We start from the raw sequence: 22,446 nt of genomic DNA on the forward strand, positions 1-22,446 counted from the left end.
TATTAATGAACTATAAGGACCAGGTCCAACATCATTAATGACTTGTACAATAAACTGGTATGTAATATTTGGCTTCAAGCCAGTTATAGTATATTGACGATTAGCTTCACCGAGGATGTTTGCACTTTTCGTACCTGGAAGCCCAGGACCTCGATAATAAATCCTACAAATGAATTAAACCATAATACGATCAACACTTACATGGTTAAAATGTCACTAAAAATGTTAAACCCCGTCGCATTTTAGAACCTGTCCGAAGTCAGGAGCCTCTGGCCTTGTCGTGTATCATGTTTTTCTTTTAGTTCATTTATATTTTTGAAGTTTAGTATGACTTAACTACTACACATTTTTTATTTACGGGTCAAATGAATCCAGTCTCCGGGTGCCAGATTTTATCGCTGTCTTTAAAACCCATTGATGGAATTCGACTGTTTTCTGCTCATTGGTCGGGCTGATGTCCCTATGACACATTTCAAATTTCAATTCTCAATTTCATTGTGTATTAGTAGTAATGAGTTATAGGTAAAACCTACAGGCTGAAAAAAGTATTAATTCTGATTGGTTACCCATTTCTAACGGAGATTGATTCTTCTGCTTATGGTACTGTGGTTTGTTGACCAACATGTATAGAATCTTTTGTTGAAGGTTCTATGGATGCCTTTCGTATGAAATAAGTTTTTTAGAAGTTAGCTTATGATATAATTATAACACCATGCTATTACCCAAACAAATAACTGTTGTCACTTTCAGTAGATGTAAGGATGTTAGAACATTTAAGACAAATAATTATTTAGAATAACCATTCTGCTGGACAACCAAAAACATAGTATAAAACTCCCAAAAGAAATATTACTTACAAATGATGAGATTCATATTTTTTAGTGCATTTCACAATTTCAAAACATAAATAAACTACATACTTGTATCCTCTGATGTCTCCATTCTTGGTAAAAACGTTTACTGCATCCCAGCACAGTGTTACTGATGTAGCTTCTTGTACAGATGCATGAATATTACTAGGCGCAGAACTCGGACCTGTTTTAAAACAATAAGCATGAAAAATCGCATATATATTGCATTGTAATTTGATATTGTTACCTAGAAAGACAATGATTTCGTCTACTTTGGAAATAAACAGTAGAAAATCGAAGTTTTAAAACTCATATGATTGTAAGTTTCAAACTCTGAACCTCCACAAACTGATCGGAAAAAATCATTATGCATTCAAGAATTAAAATTGTGTATAAACCTATAGCGTGAATTGTACGGAAAAAATTCATCGACGTATTTACAATTATGAATTTTACTTTTTAAATTCAATTTCTCATTGAGCAGGGAATGGCACGAATTTTAATTACTGTCACTTTTAATATTGTCTAAATCCATGATTGTTTTCTTCTCTTGTAAGATATTAGAAAGGACTAAAGGACTAAAATTAAAAAGAAGTGATGTTCATGGCGATATAGACAGAACTATTCGAGAAAATACCCCTAAATAAAAATTTCGTATGTCAGATGCCTTTTCTGGATTTAACAATTTACCTTCATCAGGAATACTCCAACCCAAATATTTAGAAGTCAAAGAAGCAATTTATTCAGTCATACCTATGTTTACTATAAACAAATTTAATTATATATAACAATGTGTGGAATTACCGTCTAAAATTTTGTATTGAATTACCGTCTTAAGATTTGTATCTTTCTGTAAACGTTAAAGTAAATGAATAAACTGCAATAATGGTTGGTAAAAATATGTATTGAAGAGCTTTAAAAGTAGACATACATTACTTACGAGCGTGTGGATGTGTATAATTAATAGAAGTCGGATTTGATACTATCCCGTTTGCCGTAACAGCCTTCACAAATATATTATAAGAAAATCCTGCTACAATAGGGAATATTTCCACATTGTTAGTTGTTGCCCCTGAAACAACTTTAGATTTGTAATTCGTGACTGGTGATAAGCTGTTGAAATAAACGGTATATCCAGTTATAGTGTAACCACAGTTTGTATTTGTTGTATCCCATGCAACATGAATAGACTTGGTGGACTTTGTTGTTACTTTAATACCTGATGGGTCAGAACCACAAAAAGCTGAAATAGAAAGCAATAGACATAGTTTTTATCTAGTAATTATTTGAATCGTTTAGATGATGTGTCATTGAATTTTACTCTACTTTTCCTTTTACAGTTATTAATACCAACTATTCTTTCAGACTCCTTGAAGTATATACACAGAAAGGGGGAGTTATATAGTTTACGCTGCATCATTAAATTAACCCTCTGTATTTCTGTGAAACTTATTTAATCGTTACTGTTATCCGACAATTTCTATCTACCCAAATGTTTTACTTTCGAATAGCAAAACGTGGAGTATACCAAAAGAACATGCCCCATGTAGATGAGACTTCAGGAATAATTTTGATCAGCATAATTGGTTGTTATTTTGGATTCGATATAAAATGAATATATACTTATTCTTTATCATTTTTTTCATCCGTACTACAGAATTAAAAACAATGATAATAATATTGTAAAACAAAATGACGCTCTTCAACTTTGAACTTGTTTGGTTTTATTACTATTTTGATCTGAGCGTAACTGATGAGTCTTGTGTAGACGAAACGCACGTCTGGCATATTAAATCATAATCCTGGGAACTTTGATAACATAATTGCATATTCCACTAGACGTATAAATGTTATATTTTAAAATCATCTTCCTACTTACATATTGCTTCCCTGACCATGTATAGAAACAAAACAAGTTTTAAAAAATCCATGTTCTCCTTGACAATATTACTCGTACAATAGTACCTGTCGACTCGGCATATCTATGTTTATTCTTAACAACTTATCTTGAAGGTAGGGGGTGTAGGGGAAGTTTTATTTATCTTCGAGGTCATACAATTAATCTAGTTGTTAACTTCTACGTCAATTGGTCTCACGTGAGAGTTGTTTCATTGACAATCATACTACATCTTACCATTTTTATAACATTGTTTCATTTTTTCATAGAATCTGTAGAAAGTTAAATTGTATTCCATACATCTGTCTTTGAAAAGGATTTTATATTGCAATGTAATCATGATTGACTATAACATCAAGTCAAACAATACCAAAGGGATATTCAAACCAATAAGTCGAAAATCAGCTGACAACGACATAGCATAAAGTGAGAAGGGCAGAAAGACAAACAATAATGCACAAAACAGAACACAACTTTAACACAAAACACAACACAAAATCAGCACAAAACACAACACAAAATCAGCACAAAACACAACACAACATTAAAAACAAAGGCTATTGGACTGCAACTATACAATTAACAAAACCAGACGCTTTGATAGAACGATAAAAACAGAAAATATATTTCCAAATATTTTTCAATGCTTTTTTTCTTAGAAGAGATTTCTTTGATTTTCAATTCAAGGTAAACATTCCGATATTATAAAGACCTTAAAACAAATGGCATTTATATCTTTCAAAAAAGGTAAACAGCTGTATAGAAAGAACATAAAATTGGTCCAAACCATCTGAAATATGTAATTTCTGGCATTTAGATTTTTTTTTAAATGATGTTGATTTATAAATTTACGTTTGGATAACGACAATTAATGACAGATTCAACGACACCGTTGTAAGGTATATATATCATTCAAAGTAGCCTTCTTAAAAATACCATCAAACGTCGAAATATTCCAAACGTCTTCCAGTTGCAGGCTGAAAACATTACTTTTCAATTTTTAACTACAAAATTGGTAATAGATAAATTATTTGGGGGGGGGGGGGGGGGAGACGAAGTCGGTGACTCTATGCATTTTTTATATCATTTGAACAGGAGGTTATGATTGCTGCTGATTGTTTGCATTTTTTGTGTTTCTGGTTTTTATTGTTCTCTACTTGCGGTTGGTCTTGGTTGTTAATAGTAGCGAAAAAACTACAAGAATATAAATGAGATAATGTTAAAACGCTTGTACCTTTTTCGAATAGAAACCAATCACATGAATTCTTTATCTGAAAGCCTGCTGTCTGAAAAAGATAATAACGCTGAATAATGTCCTATTGAAAAAAGTTACATCACAAAAATACTGAGCTCTGAGGAAAATTCTTCAGAAAAGTCCCTAATGAAATGGCAAAATCAAAAGCTCAACCACATCAAACGAATGGATAACAACTGTCATATTCCTGACGTGGTATGGGAATTTTCTAATGTAGAAAAAAGTGGATTGAACTTGGTTTTATAGCTAAATGAACCTCTCACTTGTATAACAGTCGCATTGAATACATCTAACTGACTAAAATTCAACTTTTGATTTTAGTAAATAATCTTGAGTAGCATCGTTCATAAACAGAGTATTTGTGTGCTTTATCACCTTCACAGCCGGTATAAAATGTACAGACTAGCAGGTTAAGATTTTAGAGATAATTTGTTTGTGCGTTTCTCTGTTCTGAATGTTTTTGCATGTGTATCTGCTGCATATCTTTCACGTAGTGTTTGAGCGATATTTTTAAACGTTTTCATAAAGCGGGATGTTTGATTAGCCATTAAACCAGGTCCAATCCAACTTCTTTCAGTTCAGGAATATAGCAGTTGTTATCAAATATTCCTATGTAAGTTGCGTTTGTTTTTGTTGCACTTCGGTGTTCCTGTTGTTCATTCGATTTCCTCTTATAGTTGATGTGTTTACCCCGGTTTTGGTTTGCAAAAAGTAAAATCACAAAAATACTGAACTCGGAGGAATATTCAATCGAAAAGTCCCAAATCATATGGCAAAATCAAATGACAAAACATATCAAACGAATGGAAAACAACTGTCATATTTCTGTCTTAGTATGGGCATTTTCAAAAGTAGAAATTGTGAATTGAACCTGGTTTTATAGCGCTAAACCTCTCACTTGTACGACCGTCTCATCAAATTCCGTAACATGTACAACGATGCGTGAACAAAACAGACATAATAAATGAGATAGTCAAAATATGGGTACATCAGCCATCCCTGTGCTACAATCTCAAAACAATCTGGTAAGCCGGATTTGTTTTCTCTTAATCAATTTTTACTTTTGAAAACCGGTATACTTTTGTTGCCATTATTAAGCATGCTTTTTATTTTGAATAGTAATACTCATAAAGAAGCCCCCAAAAATATCTATGATTTATTGATCTTTAAGAGCGTCAATGCAGAGAAATATTGAATAACTCCTTCGATATGTTTGTAACCAACAGGAACAAATTGAAGCAGTAAAAAAAGATATTTATTAAAACTTAAATACAAAGTTACTTACAAAGTTGCTTACAAGGAAGCTATTAAACCAAGAGTTCCAAATGGTGAAGTTGAAATCATCCCTTCGTAAATTTTACGGACGCCATCATAAGTTGGTTGACCGTTATGGAATAACCGTTTCACAAATGATATTGGATATATTCCTTACGTCGTAACTACAATCCCCTTCCCTTTCATGAATGTGACCTACCTAATTAGACTATTTACCGGATTTGTAATCACATAAGCAACACGACGGGTGCCACATGTGGAGCAAGATCTGCTTACCCTTCCGGAGCACTTGAGATCACCCCTAGTTTTTGGTGGGGTTTATGTTGTTTATTCTTTAGTTTTCTATGTTGTGTCATGTGTACCATTGTTTTTCTGTTTGTCCTTTTCATTTTTAGCCATGGCGTTGTCAGTTTGTTTTAGATTTATGAGTTTGACTGTCCCTTTGGTATCTTTCGTCCCTCTTATAAGTATTAAAGGTTATGTGATCGTTGTGAAACGGTAGGAATAAGTTAGACTCGATCAAAATGAACTCGTTGATGCAGCCCTTTTATAAAAACACACAAAAAAAAATAACTGGACGTTAGCATGCCGATTATAACAAGTCAAGGTATTCAACGTAATCGTCCATCTTCAAATCTTTTAACTTGTAGGTTCTCTGTATATTTAAGTGTATTATTTGAAGCATTAGTCGAATCCATAGTTAATAGAACCCTTACATTTAAGTTTATGAATATTTTGATATTTTCCTGTCATTTTTCTTATTATGAATAAAAAAGATACAAAAAAGAGTCTCAAAAATCATAACACAAAAAACATACGATACCATGGTAAAAAATATAAACGACGAAAGGACAAACAATAATTACAAACATTACATTAAAAAACTATTTTAACACTTTGCTGAGACTCTAAGATAATCAATTTGAATGCAGAGCATTGATTTACACTGGAATGAGTTTTTCGTGGGAACTGAATTTCATAAATATTCAAACATACCACCACATAGTAATCATAATTTACATAAGCACATGTAATCAAAATACACACTTACAAATTGTAGGAGGACGAGCAAATGTTCTTGATTATTAGATGAATAAAAAGTGTAAAATGAATTTAACAATGAAACCGATCACATAGGGAAATAAGAAAAGAGAGAGCCCACAAAAACTGAAAAAAATCGTATGCTTTCTATCAACAGGACAAAATAAAATCCACTGCCATATTTCTTACTTTGTACACAAATTTTCCATGGAAAGCGCTGGGTTAAATCTGGTTTTATAGCTATATTAACCTCTTTGTGTCTCTTTATTATAGATACAAAGGTGACTTTGATTTCATATTCAATCAAGCAAACAATTAATCTTCAGTTCATTGGTGTCCGGCATAGATTACCTTAGCCGTATTTGACACAATTTTTTGGAATTTTTAATCCTTAATGCTCTTCAATTTTTTACTTGTTTGGCTTAATAAATAACGAAACGCGCGTCTGGCGTACTAAATTATAATCCTGGTACCTTTGATAACTATATGCACACACTAGTAAATTATAGATATAGGAAGATGTGGTGTGAGTGCCAATGAGACAACTCTCCATCCAAATAACAATTTAAAAAGTAAACCATTATAGGTTAAAGTACGGCCTTCAACACGGAGCCTTGGCTCACACAGAACAACAAGCTATAAAGGGCCCCAAAATTACTAGTGTAAAACCATTCAAACGGGAAAACCAACGGTCTAATCTATATAAACAAAACCAGAAACGAGAAACACGTATATATTACATAAACAAACGACAACTACTGTACATCAGATTCCTGACTTAGGACAGGTGCAAACATTTGCAGCGGGATTAAACGTTTTAATGGATCTAAACCTTCTCCCTTTTATACACATTATCTTTTTCCTCACTGTAGATGATATATAATGCGCCGATAATTTTATTTTTTCTTTAAAACATTTGACAAAGCTATTATCTTGAAACAACAGTTGATAGCTAGTCACGAATTATACATGTGTACTATTGTATATTAAAATTTATTTAAGATACCAGGTTTAAAAGTTTGTAAAGATTCTGAAATATAATTTTGATGTTGTTGAGCTAGGTCTATGCTGCGCTTTGAGCGTCACTGACGAGTCTTATGTAGACGAAACGCGCGTCTAGCGTATTAAATTATAAGCCTGGTACTTTTGATAACTATTGTACTGGGATCTACTTGGTTTTTGCATGGCAATTAAACATTAATAGTTGAACATGACCGATTTCGAACATTGTAGAAACATAGTCTAACTGCAATTTATTATCAGGTCCATACTCACCAATCGTAACAGAGTAGGTTTGCTGTCATCGATATGGTTTTTAAGAGGAGTTGCTTACATTATATTTGGACATGTTTTGGAAATTATGCAATTGTTTTATGAAAAAAAAACATTTGATGATGTTCTACTCTATTGTGTTTACCATGTGGGTTTGCCAAGCTTTTTAACATGAAAGCATAATAAAGAAGCCAGTAAGTTCGGGAATAAAAGTAATAATATTAGGTAGATGAACATGTAGAACTTTGACGTCCTAATATTATATGAACACTTGTTCTCTTGTCCGACATATTTAGCAGAAAAATTTCCAATGTACTCAGTCCGGTTACACGAAACTGTATGAAAGAGACTTGAATGTCCCTCAAATATAATAGGTAATGACAAAATGGAAATAGTTCATTAAAACTAAGGATGTTCTTATCCCAGGCATAGATTACCTTAGCCGTATTTGGCACAACTTTTTGGAATTTTGGATCCTCAATGCTCTTCAACTTTGTATTTGTTTGGTTTATTACTATTTTGATATGAGCGTCACTGATGAGTCTTATGTAGACGAAACGCGCGTCTGGCGTACTAAATTATAATCCTGGTACCTTTGATAACAATCATTAAAATATCTCTTTATCATCAAATACATGACAGTTGCTTGAAAACGAATAAAGCATAAAATGAAATATGAATAAGTTATACAAATTTAAAAAAAAACCATTAACATACCAACATCAGACATGAAAGTCCTATCAATAAAATGGAATATATAGTGAAGAATAAAAACACCACAAACAATGATCAATTGTCGAACTCTGCGCACTTGTTCAATTCCTGTCAAATGATCTCATTACACTATTGTTGTCGTTGTATCGGTTGAATACGGCGGATTTTAATCCATTTCCTTGTTCTTTCGGAAGACCACAGTATATACCAACCAATCAACACACAGACTGTCAAGACGCAACAAATAGCAATGCCCGCTATTTGACCAGAATTTAATTTACCATGTTCTGAAAATTATAAATTACAATTTTAGAAATTATACAGAACAATATTTAAAACTTAAATTTAATTTTAATAGTGTAAATTTGTTATATTTATATTCTACCGTAGTTTTTACATTATTTTTTTTTTAATAGAATATGCTTACTCTTTCGGAACACCATTTTTGTGGTTCTATTTGCTCAGCTTATAGTTTTCTATGGTGTGGTTTGTAGACTGTTATTGGTTTTTCCTCGTTTTTTTTAGTTTTACCTTGAAATTGTAAGATTGTCTTCGACTTATGGGTTTTTATTTCAGTGTGGTTTCCTCAACCTATTTGTCCGATTCTGGTATTTTCAGCGTAAGCTATATTCATTTGTAAATATTCATGTTGAATTAAATCAAAATTTTAAATGTTTGAATTGAGTTCTAATTTCATATGTTAACATAGGACATCTGCATATTTAAATTACTTGTCATTGTTACTGTATAATATAGTTGTACAACATTATAATATATAGCATAAACTAATAATATGTATACTTAACGTTGGTTTTTGCTTACTTGATGTTGTTATCGCCATATGAGTTACCCTTGGTAGTGTAGTCTTCATGATAATTTGTGAGCTGGGACTTTTTGGTCTTTCAAATCTCGTTGTTCGTTGGGTAGTCGACTTACTTGTTGTAGTTGATTTTTTGTTCGGTATTGTTGTTGTTGTTGTTTTTATCGGTGTAGTTGCTTTCTTTGTTGTCGTTGGTAATATTGCCGATGTTGTTGTCGTCGTAGGTATTGCTGTCGGTGTTGTTTTCGGTAATGGTGAGGTAGTTGGTGTTGAAGTCGTTGCTGTTGGATCAAGTTTAAAAAGAATGTATTTAAAATACAACAAAGTTTAAAGAATTTTAATCACAAAGCTATTGAATTTATTTCGATCTATTTGTCAAATCAAAACAAAAACATGGAATGTCATTCAATGTAATTGCATTTAAAGAAAGAGGCCGATCACTTGGCTCATAACTCGTTGAAAATAAAGGTACAGATAAGAAAACATAATACTTAAACATACAGTTCTAGAGGGGAAAGATAAATATGGCAAATCAATACAATAAAAAAATAGAAACAAAAAAAGATGATATTGATCAAAAATAAAAGATAGAAATAGATACTTATAGACGTATATATGAATCCGCTGTATATGTTCTATTGAACAAACGAAGTGAAAAAAAACGAAAAATTATAATACACTATCAAAGTGCCAGAACTGAAATCTACGGGGATTATGTTAATGCGAAAAAAATTGTGTTTGTTATTCATATGTTTGTTTATTAGTTATTTTTAACAGCGGTATACTACTGTGGCTTTCATTCCAGTAATACAAATAAGGAGATCTGAATGATTGCAAATGAAACAACTCCTTATTCAAGACAAAAGGAAAATCAGAATCAGATGGGTTATCATACCGTTTGAAAATGTATAAAATGATATAAGAATGGGTTAAAATCAGCTATCAAATATTTTGCCCAGCAAAGTAAGTATACCATTGCAGTTGGGTTTAAATAATTGTCAATCAACAGAAAAGGATTGACTATTGCTCACAGTTCCTTTTTCCCCTCCCCATTTTTCCTCCCAAATATCAAAACTAACTTCCAACACAACCATCCTTCTTTGTCATCACATAGGAGCAATTAAAGTAATTGAAGAACGAACTTTTAGTCCTATTTACGATTTAGCACTTTGATTTTAATATTATACCAACCTGATGGAAGTGTTGATACTGGTATAAACCCACCGTATGGACCAGGTCCTACATCATTGACAACTGTTAAAACAAACTGGTATGTACTATTTGGTTGCAAGCCAGTTACAGTATACTCATGATTAGCTTCTCCGAGGATGGTTGCACTTTGTGTTCCGTTAAGTCCTGGACCTCGGTAGTAGATTCTAGAAATAATAAAAAATAACAAAAAATACCTTAACGACGACGTAATATATGTACAACATGAAAATCAGGGTTTGAAAGAATTTGACAATAATTGACATTCAAGCTACTTGTTTATGTTATTGTATTTTACTTGAATGTTAGTTCGATTTTGGTGGATTTTCCCATTCATGGAGAGAAAGTCGATCCTAATGATAATGGTAAACATAGATGTTAAGCATAAAATTGATTGGGTTTGATTTTATTATTATCTTACATAGACAGTTGTTCCTCTTTTCGTCATTTTTTTATATAACTTTATCGGTTTATCTTCAACTGATTAGTTCTGCCAAGGCACTCTCTGTAAAAAATATTGTAAGACGGTGTATTTATACATTCAATACAGATCGGGGGTCTTTATCTGAGCTTTTTTTCTTGTCTTGATGCAAACACATTTTGTTGGTTTAAGACTATTTTACCAAGTAGCATGCAAGTTACATATATAAAACTTGAAATTCGAAGATATAACTATCACAAAATAAAGTGTGTATTAAGCCTCGGTCACACCTTACCGGATAGCACGAACGGACGACTAACGGATGAAAATAAAAGTTGTCCGTTGTCAAAATTGTTATCCGTTGGGAGTCCATTGATGTGCTGACCGAATAAAACGGACGTGTAACGAATGCATAATGGACACACACTGGATATGCAACGTACGAGAAATGGAAAAATACGGACATGCAACGGATATTAACTGACGTCTAACCGATAAGAACGGACGTATAACGGACATGAACGAATTGAAAAAAAGTTATCCGTTAGGCGTCTGTTCGACCTATCCGGTAAGGTGTGACCGAGGCTACTTGTTATATATTAAAAAAAAACCATTTGGTAGCATTCGCGGCAGACAATCATAACGATTTTGATTGAACAGTTGGCGCTTTTTTGGGATTTTCTTTTATAATTCTGAAGTATTCATATAAAAAGCAATTTTCTCATTGAATTTTATACCGCAGTCTCATAAGACCATGATCGCACTAGAACTACGATCTGTGAAAACATATAATTATGACGATCGTAGTGCGATAGTGCAGAACGCAGTAAAAGTCGTAACACGGTATCGTTGTGGTAAGGTCTTCATAATCGTGATGAGCGTTGTCAACTTTGAACAAAACAATCGTGGAATGGTCGTGGTCAAGTAAGGTCGAGGATACTGCGCTACGATTACACAGCGACTTTACTACGATCTCACTACGACCAGCATGTTCTTACCGCGACCCAAACACGCTTCCACTACGACTATACCACGTTTATACCACGCTGTTCATGACCATAGCGCGATTTTAGCACGCCCATGTCGTCCTTATCACGCTGTTCCTTCGACCCGACTACGCTATACGTTCATACTGCGATCATCATGCTTATTGTCATTGTCATATAAATGGAGTAGGGGCAATAAGGCCCTTATTTGGCCCAAAAATTATTGCAAATTTTAAAGTTATACATATTCTTAAATTACAAAACATGTGACTAATGTATAAGGTAATAAAAAATTAATCAAATTTAACATCAAACAAGTTACCATGGCAACAAATTATGACCTTATTTGCATTCTTTGTTAAATTTCGTGATTTTCCTTGTTTTTCGTCAAATTTTAGGTATATTCTAGATTGAATAAGGATGTGCGCACCAAAGAAACAAAAGAAACTGTACGTATCAATGAGAAACAGAAAGAATGATGCAGTATTAATATATGGAACACGATGTTGACGTTATTGCTGGGAGCATAGTATGATCGTGGTAAGGTCGGGATATGAGCGTGCTACGATCGAAGTAGAGACGTGGTAAGGTCGGGATATGAGCGTGCTACGATCGAAGTAGAGACGTGGTAAGATCGTGTTGCAATCGGACAAATCGTGGTATGGTCGTAGCGAGGACGTGATGAGCGTAGAGAGATTGCGATAATCGTAGTGAGGTCGTAGAATCAGTGTGGTGATTCTTTACTTTTTTATTTTGCTTTGCCTGCAGTATGAACCTGACGGTTCAACACTATTTAAAAAGGGTTATTATATCAAGACTTGTTCTTCCTTCTCCTTTTTTAGGTACAAGAATTAATTTAAAAAGATATCTTTTATTGGTTAATGTAGTGTGTAGAAAAAACACTTACTGGTATCCTTTAACGTCTCCGTTTTTTGTAAATACGTCTAATGCATCCCAGCTAATTGTTAATGATGTAATTCCTTTTGCAGATGCATGAATGTTATTCGGCGCAACTGCAGGCCCTGTTCAAATACATTTTTAAATAGCATTGAAAATATAAGAGAGATATTATTTATTGATTTTTTATGAGTTTTTTTAATATTTTTTTAAAACGTCAACAAACATCTATAGTACTAGTCAGAAATAATACGCGCATGTGCAATCTTGAAGCAATAAATAGCATCACAATAAAAATGTATGTATCTATAACATATTTTTTTTAAAGAAAAATCTTTTTATTTAAAATTAGAGACTTGATGATTTTTGACAAGTTATGTCTCGTTCACACGGACATTTGATTCGAATTGAATCCGAATTGAATGCGAATCGAATTCGCTAATCGCGTTCACACACTCTCCTTTTTTAATTCGAATTGATTCGAATTGGCTAATTCGAATTCCCGAATTCAAATTATGCTGAGCTCACACGTAATTCGAACTCAATTCGCATTAACTAATTCAAAACGTTTTACGTCCTAGCGTCATTCTAATTCGATTAACATTTGAGCGTCAAATTCGCTTTACTGTTCAAACGACGTTACCTTTTAATTCGTATTAGCGAAATACGTTTTTGTTTTAAAATACGAACTAAAAGTTAACGTCGTTTGGACAGTAAAGGGAATTTGACCCGCATTGTAATTCGAATTGGAATTGACGTTAGGACGTAAAACGTTTCGAATGCGAATTAAACTAATTCGAATTAGTTAATGCGAATCGAATGCGAATTAAACTAATTCGAATTAGTTAATGCGAATCGAATTCGAATTGCGTGTGAACTCAGCATTAAAGAATGATTTACGACGATTGTGTGTAACTATTTTACAAATGTTCATTATTTTTTAAGCATTAAATCACTAATATTTTAATTGATAAAAATTAATTATATGCATATGTGAACATTGATAACACAGTATTCTCAAATACGACTAAGGCAATATCTATTTCTGTGGTAGAAAATACTTAGTATTACAAACAATGATAAGTATTTTAAAGTTTATTTATACTTATGACCATGTTTATGATAATCCATATCAACAAAGAATGATTACTGACTACTTCAAGAGTCCTTAATTCTTGATAAATTCACATGAATGCCTTCCAAATTATCTATTGCAATTTCAAAATTGTTGCCAAATGGCAGTAAAAAACATGCCCTGTCCTGGCCAAGGCATGTATACATAGAGAATTTTACTGTCAGTTATTACCGAATGAAAATGATTTACAAAAATATTGTATTAGATTATGTTTTTGATTTATAGAACTGCCTTCACTATTATTATTTATAGTTTTTTTTTTAATAGCTTCAATAAATGCAGGACTGGGTGAAAGGCAAGTGAACACATTACTATCTGGTTTAAATATTCCTCCTGTGAGCCATTGTATGATGTCAGCTAGGCAAAAGGATGTTGGAGTTGCACTACAAGAAGTAGCAAAAGAAACAGTAGATCAAGCCCTGTGTGAGGAAGTAGAGTTAACTAAAAGGTAAGACATATTTTTACTAGTATTATATATTAATGGCTCCCTCACATTGGTAGGGAAACAAATTAACATATATTCTTTTCATCTCTTTCTCCTCTGGAACTATTGAACAAAGTTTCATGAAACTTGATTGATAGCTTAGACAATATAAGTAAATAAGAAATGATGTTTTAATAAATGCCGGATTGGGCGAATGGCATCTGGTTTAAAATCAGCTCAATAAAACAACCTGTTAAGAAAAAAATACCAAAAAAAAAGCTATATGGAGGAATTTTCAAAATAAACTCCATAAGCAGTAATTTTGCAAAAAAAATAAAACTGACCACGAAAACAAACGCGAACTTGATCAGTTACTCATCAAAGAAGAGTTTCATAGCTAATTTTTTATTGTTATTTCAATAGGGAATAAATAATCCCAAAAAAGTTGAAACCTTACTGACGGGCGAGTACTAGTCCTGCTTTCACCTTTGGTGTCACTTATAGACCTGCTTACAAAATTGTATAGTTTGTCAGTGTTATATACTGTAATGGAAATTGATCTTTTTTCTTTCAGAAATAAAGACCAAGATAGTATAACAGCTGCTGTAGATGCGGGATGGCAAATGAGGGGCAGTGGAAGGTCTTATAACAGTTTGTCTGGTAGGTAATTCTCTAAATGATGTCTGTATAAATAGTCAAAGAAAAGGCTCTGTGTTGAAGGCCGTATATTCATATTGACCTATAATTGTTTACTTTAATAAGATGTTATTAATATTTGGAGGGAGTGAGGTATCATTGGCACTCATACCATATCTAATGACACAACAACCAATTACATTTAGGTTAAACAGCAAACCACTGGTCATATTAAAATAAAAGATTTCCATATAATTTTCCACTTTAAAATGTTGCAAAAAAAAATTTACTTTCTACAACTCTGAATTACCAAAGGTCACAATACAATGAATGCAATTTCAAGTATGTGCATTGTTTATAATGAATAGGGGCAAATGTCCATTGCTGACTTTGCTCTTGTTAGATTTTTAAACCATAAACATGTCAAAAAACTATAGAATAGCAAAATTTTGTGACTGCATTGACCCTATTTATACATGAATGAACTTGACTGGATAAACAGTGTTTAATTCAAAATTAATGCACCTAATACATAAAATGTGTACACAGTAGAAAATGATAGAACCTGTTCGCCAACTCATAGATTCATAGTTTCCAGGAGAGTTCATGATCCTTTTGTTTTTATACGAACAAAAACCATTTTCTGCTGTATATTGGTATCACATCGTCGTTGTCTGTGTGGTCTGAAGACACTTAGTTTCCGGACAATAACTTAAGTTTAAGTGAATGGGTCTATTTTAGATTTAAACACAAGGTTTAAAATCCCAAAAGGCAGATTTGGATTGATTTTAGGGGTTATAGTCCCATCAGTTTAGGAATTATGGGCCTAAAAAAACGGTATAAAAAAAGCATTTTTCTAGTTTTAAGACAATAACTTGTGTGAAAGTGTATGGATCTTGTTCCACAAGGTTCCACTAAAAAAAAGATTGATTTCGGTGCTATGGCCCTAACTGTTTAGGAATTAGGGGCAAACAACAATACTTATCTTACAAAGTGTACTTTGTATAAATTACTTATTTCATGACCAATTTCATTGGGTTTTATTCTAGAATTCTTGGGGTTCTTTAATATGCTGAATTTAACCATGTAGTGTATGAGGTTTATAAATTGTTCCACAATGGGAATGGAATGCCTTTGCTTTGGAAATATACATGTATACTAGATAAAAAAGTAATGAATTATGATTTTAGAATATACAATGTATAAATGTATGCTGACATTCATGGACTTCTTAAAATATTTATATAAATGTGAGAAATTTATTATCAATTTATTGAATCTTCATTTTTTTCAGGTCATTGTTCTATGATAGGTACCGAAACTGGAAAAATAGTTAATTATGCAGTCCGAATAAAGTCATGCAGAGTTTGCTCTTTGGCAGAAAAATCTAAAAGCTCACCACCTGTGCACGAGTGTCACATGAATTGGTCTGGGAGTGCAAAGAGTATGGAAGCAGACATGGTCACAGAAATGGTCAAAGATGTGGGGAAAAAGGGTGTTAGTGTTAGCTCAATAGTAGGTGATGAAGACAGCACTACTATTGCTAGACTAAGAGCAAATGTTGACAAGAATATAACAAAGGTGTCGGACTCAAACCATGTTAAAAAACTGCTGGGAAACAGTCTTTATGAAATAAGGAAGAAGCATAAAACATTGACAATAAAAGTTATTCAGTATTTACAACGCTGTTTCAACTATATACTGGCTCAAGGCAAAGGAAATCCAGACATGATAAAAGAAAGTATACTGGCTCTTTCTGGTCACCCTTTTGGACAGCATGAGCGTTGTAACAACACTTGGTGTAGGTTCTTGGATAACCCAAATGAAAAGTTTAACTCATTGCCACATGGTAAACCACTCACAGATGGGGCCCTTCAGAATGATTTAAAGAGTGTGTTCACCAAGTATGCTGAGAATAGTGGTACACTTTCGTCATTAGGAAGTACTCAGGCAAACGAAAGTTTTAATAGAATTGTAGCTTCCAAGGCCCCTAAACAACAACACTACAGTTCGTCTGGTTCTTTGAACTATAGAATAGCGGCTTGTGTTGCTCAGAAGAATGAAGGGAATAAATATATATTAGATGTAAGGTTTTACTGTTAATTATTCTCCTTAATTATAATAAATTGCACAAATACCATGATAATGATAATTGGAAATATCACACTGATGATTTAATTTTGTCTGAGCATAACTGATGAATTCTTACTTGAAAGAAATGAGACAAAGGATAATAGGCCAAACCAAAAATTAAACATCAATTGACCAAAGACAACAGACCACTCTCCCAAATACATGAAAAACAAATTCAGAATTAAGTTATACTAATTAGGATTGGAATTTAAATTTAATCATCTATCATGTTGAATTAGGTACCTATGTGCAGGAGATATCAAAATATAATTATTAATCTATTATGGCTGATTGTTTATGACATCAATGTCGATTGAAGAAAGCTGTGTCCACAGATAACTGTGTTACCTTTGTAATATTTTCAAAACAATATATCTCTTTTGATATGCAGGAATGAAAGTATTGCAACTACAATGACAGTTCTATAATAACATGAATAGTAATGATTATTTATAATGTGATATTTCTATATTTCAGGTTAACAAAAACATGTCTGTATCCCCAGGATATTATACTCTACGTTTAGCAGTCCTAAGAGATATTCAACACCGGAAAAGAAAGGCGATAGCAAATACTTATAGGTTCAAACAAAGACGAAGAAATTTAAAGTCAACAAGGTACCTAAACTTTTAACGCTTTTTGAAATTAGCGGAATGTTCTCCCAAAGGATCCATCTGTTAGGGGATTATTTCTGTGTTACTAATTTTTATTCCAGTCAATCTAGCATAAATTTGACCTTAACTTGAAAGTAATTGCAACAGTACATTTTTAAAGTTTTAATCTTGAGCATCATACCCCAAATATACACAGAAAAATGTGCCATAAAATCTAGCTTTAGGAAGACTAAAAAATCACCATGTTATGGAGATTTGCATTGAAAAGGGAGATAACTCTTGCAAAAAAAGCAGATATATCAATAAAAACTGATACAAAAGGATACAAAATTATATCTTTACTGCTTCTATTCATCAGAATGTATTGATTCTTGACTTTTTAGCGGTCTTTAGAGTATAACAAACAACTTTAAGTATAATATACAGATATAAACAATACCAAATTTTCACATTATTTTTTCAAAATGATTACAAAGCTTCAAATTTGCAATTTCTTTAATAAAAGTGCAAGAAAAAAATAAAACTATCCAGAACACTTCGGTTTTGTATATATCAGGAGCAGAAGATTATATAATTTAGTCAAATACAAACTTATAACCCCATCAAAGTATCATACTTTACATAAATTTCTAGAAAAACAACCAAAAACTGACCAGAAAAGACTTATTTTTGCAAGAGTTATCTCCCCATCCAATATAAATTTCCATAGGAAATTAGAAATGCTGATTTTGAGTTTTCCTCAAGTTAGATTTTATGGGACTTTTTTCTGTGTATATAAAGGGCGTAATGCTATAGATTAACTGAAACATTTTCTGTTGCAATTAATTTGAGGTTAAATCTTAGTTTGACAGGACTATTTGAATTTTAAGGGTGGGATTACCAATGAGCTGACTATCAAATAGGTTTATTTGATTGATGAATGTCACAATAAGCATACAAACACAGTGCACTTGCATGACTTGTGACAATATTTTCCTGCAACCAATTGGAAAATATTTTTACATTTGCTGCATATAACATGTATAATAATGATAAAGCATGCTTTAAAAAAAACACCAAAATGTCAGGACTGTATTCAGTTTGTGAGTAAAACAATCAAGTCCTTCTACATTTAGTAGCTACTCTATCCATATGTCTGTCCTTCACAAATACCTATGTTGTATGATAACTCAATGTATTTTGACTAATTGATAATTAATTGACTAAGGCTGAAGAGACCCTTTATGATGCCTCATTTTGCTACTTATTCCTTTTGGATTATTTCAGACATCAAAAGCTTGCAACAAGAGAAGTTAGAGAAGGTGTCACTTATTCTTCTGGCATTGGCTTGGAAGACCACCTTTCAGATGACATTGAAGAAATTCCAAGTCCATCACTTCAACCTGCATACCAAACTATTGAATGGTCCACTACAGTGAATAACATTTTCTTTGACATTGAAGCAACAGGCTTAGGTATGATTGCAGTAAAAAGATATATCTCTACTATAGAAATTTTGATTTGACATATGTTTTCAGAATTGCTTTCATATGGTCATGTGTTGAAATTGCAACCCTATTTTTCATTAAAAAAATTGAAACTTTATACATGTGTCTAAATTACCAGACAAATTCATTATAAAATTGATCAACTACAAAAACGATGAACCACACTAAAAACATAAATTATATACAGGTACTCTAAAAGGGTGAGCTGTGTGTGCTATATGTTATACTTGTATGCCTCCAATATATTGTGTATTTAAAAAATATGTGGTATGATTGCCCCTGAAACAACTCTTCACAAGAGATCAAATAGCATAGAAATTAACAACAATAGGTCACTGTATTCCCTTCAACAATGAAAAAAGCCCATACTTCCTAGTAAGCTATAAAAAGTCCAAAATATGTATGGATTCTTTGGTCAAAGAACAATGTATGGTCAAATGTTAGGTCTCAAATTTACAAAACAAGTTTATTCTCAAAATGGACTGTTCAGTACCCAGGTTATGTTATAGTCGTTGATTTTGACAATTTTAGCTTCAGTTTACTACTTTCTTGAAAACAAAAACGGGGATCAATGAGCATTCAAATAGTATAGATAATATGAATGACCGGCTTCAAAAGCTTGGGCTTGTATAGTTTAAAAAATTTCTAGTAAATGCATTTTTCAATTCTTATTGGCATGATTCTGTTGGCTAGTAGTGCTTGTTCAACATGCCTATCATGAAAGTGATTTACCAATATTATGCCTTTTATATTTCAGCAAGAAACTCTCACATAACACAGATTTCTGCAACATCTGACAAAGGTTCTATCAACACATATGTACTTCCAAAGAAACCAATAACACCTAAGGCACAGGAAATAACAGAGATCAAAGTTGAAGGTAGCAAGATGTTTTGCCATGACAAGGAAGTGAAATCTGTTGGCATCAAAGAGGCTTTAAAGATGTTAATATTATTTTTAGCACAATACAAGAAAAATGTAATTATAGGTCATAACATCAAGTCATATGACTTACCAGTGCTGTTTTGTGCTTTAAATAACTGTTCAATTATGAATGAATTTTCATGCTCCATTCTTGGATTTTTAGACACACTACAACTTTTTAAATCTTTGTTACCTGGATTAACCTCATATGCACAATCAAATTTGTACAATACAGTATTAAATGAAACATATGACGGTCATGATTCAATGGAGGACGTTGTTGCTTTGAATCGTCTTTTCCATCACTTGGCTCCATCAACAGAAGCAAAACAATTGTCATCTTTTTCCTTTGATTCAGCTGCAAGGAGATATGACCACAACCAGAAAACAAAACTACTTCTCCCTACTTTGACACCTCTTACAGAGAAGAAAGTAATTACACTAAGAACTGCAAATGTAATAGCAGCAAGTGGCATGTCTTTTTCTCACCTACGTATTTCATATGCAAGAGATGGCCGCCAAGGAATAGAAGATGTTCTGAAAGAGGAGGATGTAAATGGAAAAGTTCGTGTTACCAAATCAAAGAAGATAGTTGATGCCATATCAGACTTTTTCAAAAGTTTAAAACCAGATGAGTGATGTACTTTAGCATGTATCTTTCATATTTGTATATCCGAATTTGAACTGCATTCCAATTTTGCTTTAGGTTATTTCATATTCAAAATTTATATTATAGACTATGGTCTTCAGAGTGTAAATTTGTTTTGTTTAAAAAACTAATTGGCATGTAAATTAATGTTCAGGTATTTTTTGTTATTGAGAATGTTAATTTTTCTATCCATTTATTATCTGAAGCATAAAATTTTGGTCTAAGCAAGAGTGGAGAGTCATCTAATTCTATTGATATTTTGGAAAATACTTTATTTTAAATTGATCATAGGGACTGTATTGTACTTAAAAAATATATCAGCTATTACAAATGATTTATTCTGAAAAAATAAAGGGGATAATTTTGAGTATTGTCATGGACCTCTTACTGCACTTGTCAATATTTACATTGTAAGGGAACGTTGGTACCTGAATGGTGCCTTACATGTAATTGTTTTAATTCCCTTTCATTTTCAAGGTATAATAACAATTATATCATATTATGGTATGCATGATAAGTTTGTTAATTTTTCCAGTCATGCCAGTTATGATGTTAAAGGGTTAAATTTTAACAAAATTCTGGATTTTTGAACTTGGCTATTTTCCAGAAACTTCCTGTGATGGTCAACATATGACTGTGTGTTACAGATTGACAAAAGGAAAAAGTTGGAAAACTATGTTTACTAGCTAACATCACATGATAATTTGCTCCATAAATATACTTTAATTTTTGTTTATGAAGTTTTTAAGGTAAAATGAGGCAGTAATACTACTGAAATTGAACAAAATATGGGCAAAACCACAGTTTTTTGAAAATTCAAATTCAGTTTATTTTCTAATTCCAACATGGATTTTTTTCTTGTATCAGTTTTCAAGATCATAATACCTTCCTTATTAACTATTAATTATTAAAATATGGTTCTAATTACAATTTTTTTAATTTTTTATCCCTTAAAGGTTGTAGAAAGTCTGGATTTTGAGTAAAATCTAGTTTTTGAAAATCTCAATTATGCTTATAAATTTTCGAATTCCAGCATGGATATTTTTCTTGTATCAGTTTTTAAGATCATTAGACCATTCTTTTTAACCCTTAACTTTGAAATGTGGTTATGATTGCAATTTCCTATTTTGTACACCCTAAAAGGTTGTAAAAAGTGTAGATTTTGGGTAAAATCCAGTTTTTGAAAAATTCAAATGAAGATTTTTTTTGGAATTCCAACATGGATTTTATTCTTTAATCAGTTTTAAGAATCAGTAGACCTTCATTCTTAAATATTAATTTTTAAAATGTGGTTCTGATTACAATTTCTTATTTTTTAAGCCTTTAAAGGTCGTAAAAAGTGAAGATTTTGGGCAAAATTCAGTTTTTGAAAATTGAAATGAAGATTTTTTTCTAATTCCAACATGGATTTTTTTCTTGTATCAGTTTTTAAGGTCATAAGACCTTCCTTTTAATAATGGAAATATGTTTCTAATTACAATTTCCTATTTTTTACTACCTAAAAAGTTGTAGGAAGTGTGGATTTTTGGAAAAATCCATGTTATAGGTGGTGCTGAAATTTATCATCATTCTGCAAAACAAGTATTAAATTCTTTGCAATTTGACAAGAATTTATACTAAATATTATGAATTGTAATTGATTTATTGTTTTATGTTTTACTTATATGAGAATTGTTTTATTTAAAGGTAAAGGTATTTTTTCTATTGAAAATGGGAAGAATTACCTCCCTTTTCTGATTGTATGATAAAAAAAAATTTTGACATGGATTTCTTAATTAAACATGAAAACATGTTAAAAAGTGTTAT

At 32.1% G+C, this 22,446-nt stretch overlaps 1 protein-coding gene and 1 long non-coding RNA gene across 2 annotated transcripts; one reads left to right on the forward strand and one right to left on the reverse strand.

Moving 5' to 3' along the window:
* On the reverse strand, positions 1-2,088 carry LOC134713707 (uncharacterized). The gene is made up of 3 exons (XR_010106366.1): positions 1,792-2,088; positions 921-1,035; positions 1-163 (listed from the first exon to the last, which is right to left on the reverse strand). It is a non-coding gene; the product is annotated as an uncharacterized LOC134713707 (long non-coding RNA).
* Positions 2,089-13,529: 11,441 nt separating this feature from the next.
* On the forward strand, positions 13,530-20,710 carry LOC134714420 (uncharacterized). Its single transcript, XM_063575660.1, has 7 exons — positions 13,530-13,545; positions 14,041-14,221; positions 14,772-14,857; positions 16,128-16,918; positions 17,444-17,583; positions 18,847-19,034; positions 19,825-20,710. Exons 1-7 carry the CDS (start codon positions 13,530-13,532, stop codon positions 20,628-20,630), a joined length of 2,208 nt encoding a protein of 735 aa, XP_063431730.1. The 3' UTR covers positions 20,631-20,710.
* The last annotated feature ends 1,736 nt before the right edge of the window (positions 20,711-22,446 follow it).

Source organism: Mytilus trossulus, chromosome 4 (genome assembly GCF_036588685.1).
Source record: "Mytilus trossulus isolate FHL-02 chromosome 4, PNRI_Mtr1.1.1.hap1, whole genome shotgun sequence".
Taxonomy (NCBI): domain Eukaryota; kingdom Metazoa; phylum Mollusca; class Bivalvia; order Mytilida; family Mytilidae; genus Mytilus; species Mytilus trossulus.

Coding starts and splice junctions, on each gene's coding strand:
- LOC134714420 (XM_063575660.1), top strand. Junction 16,919..17,443: donor GGAATAAATATATATTAGAT/GTAAGGTTTTAC, acceptor TCTATATTTCAG/GTTAACAAAAACATGTCTGT. Junction 19,035..19,824: donor CATTGAAGCAACAGGCTTAG/GTATGATTGCAG, acceptor TTTATATTTCAG/CAAGAAACTCTCACATAACA.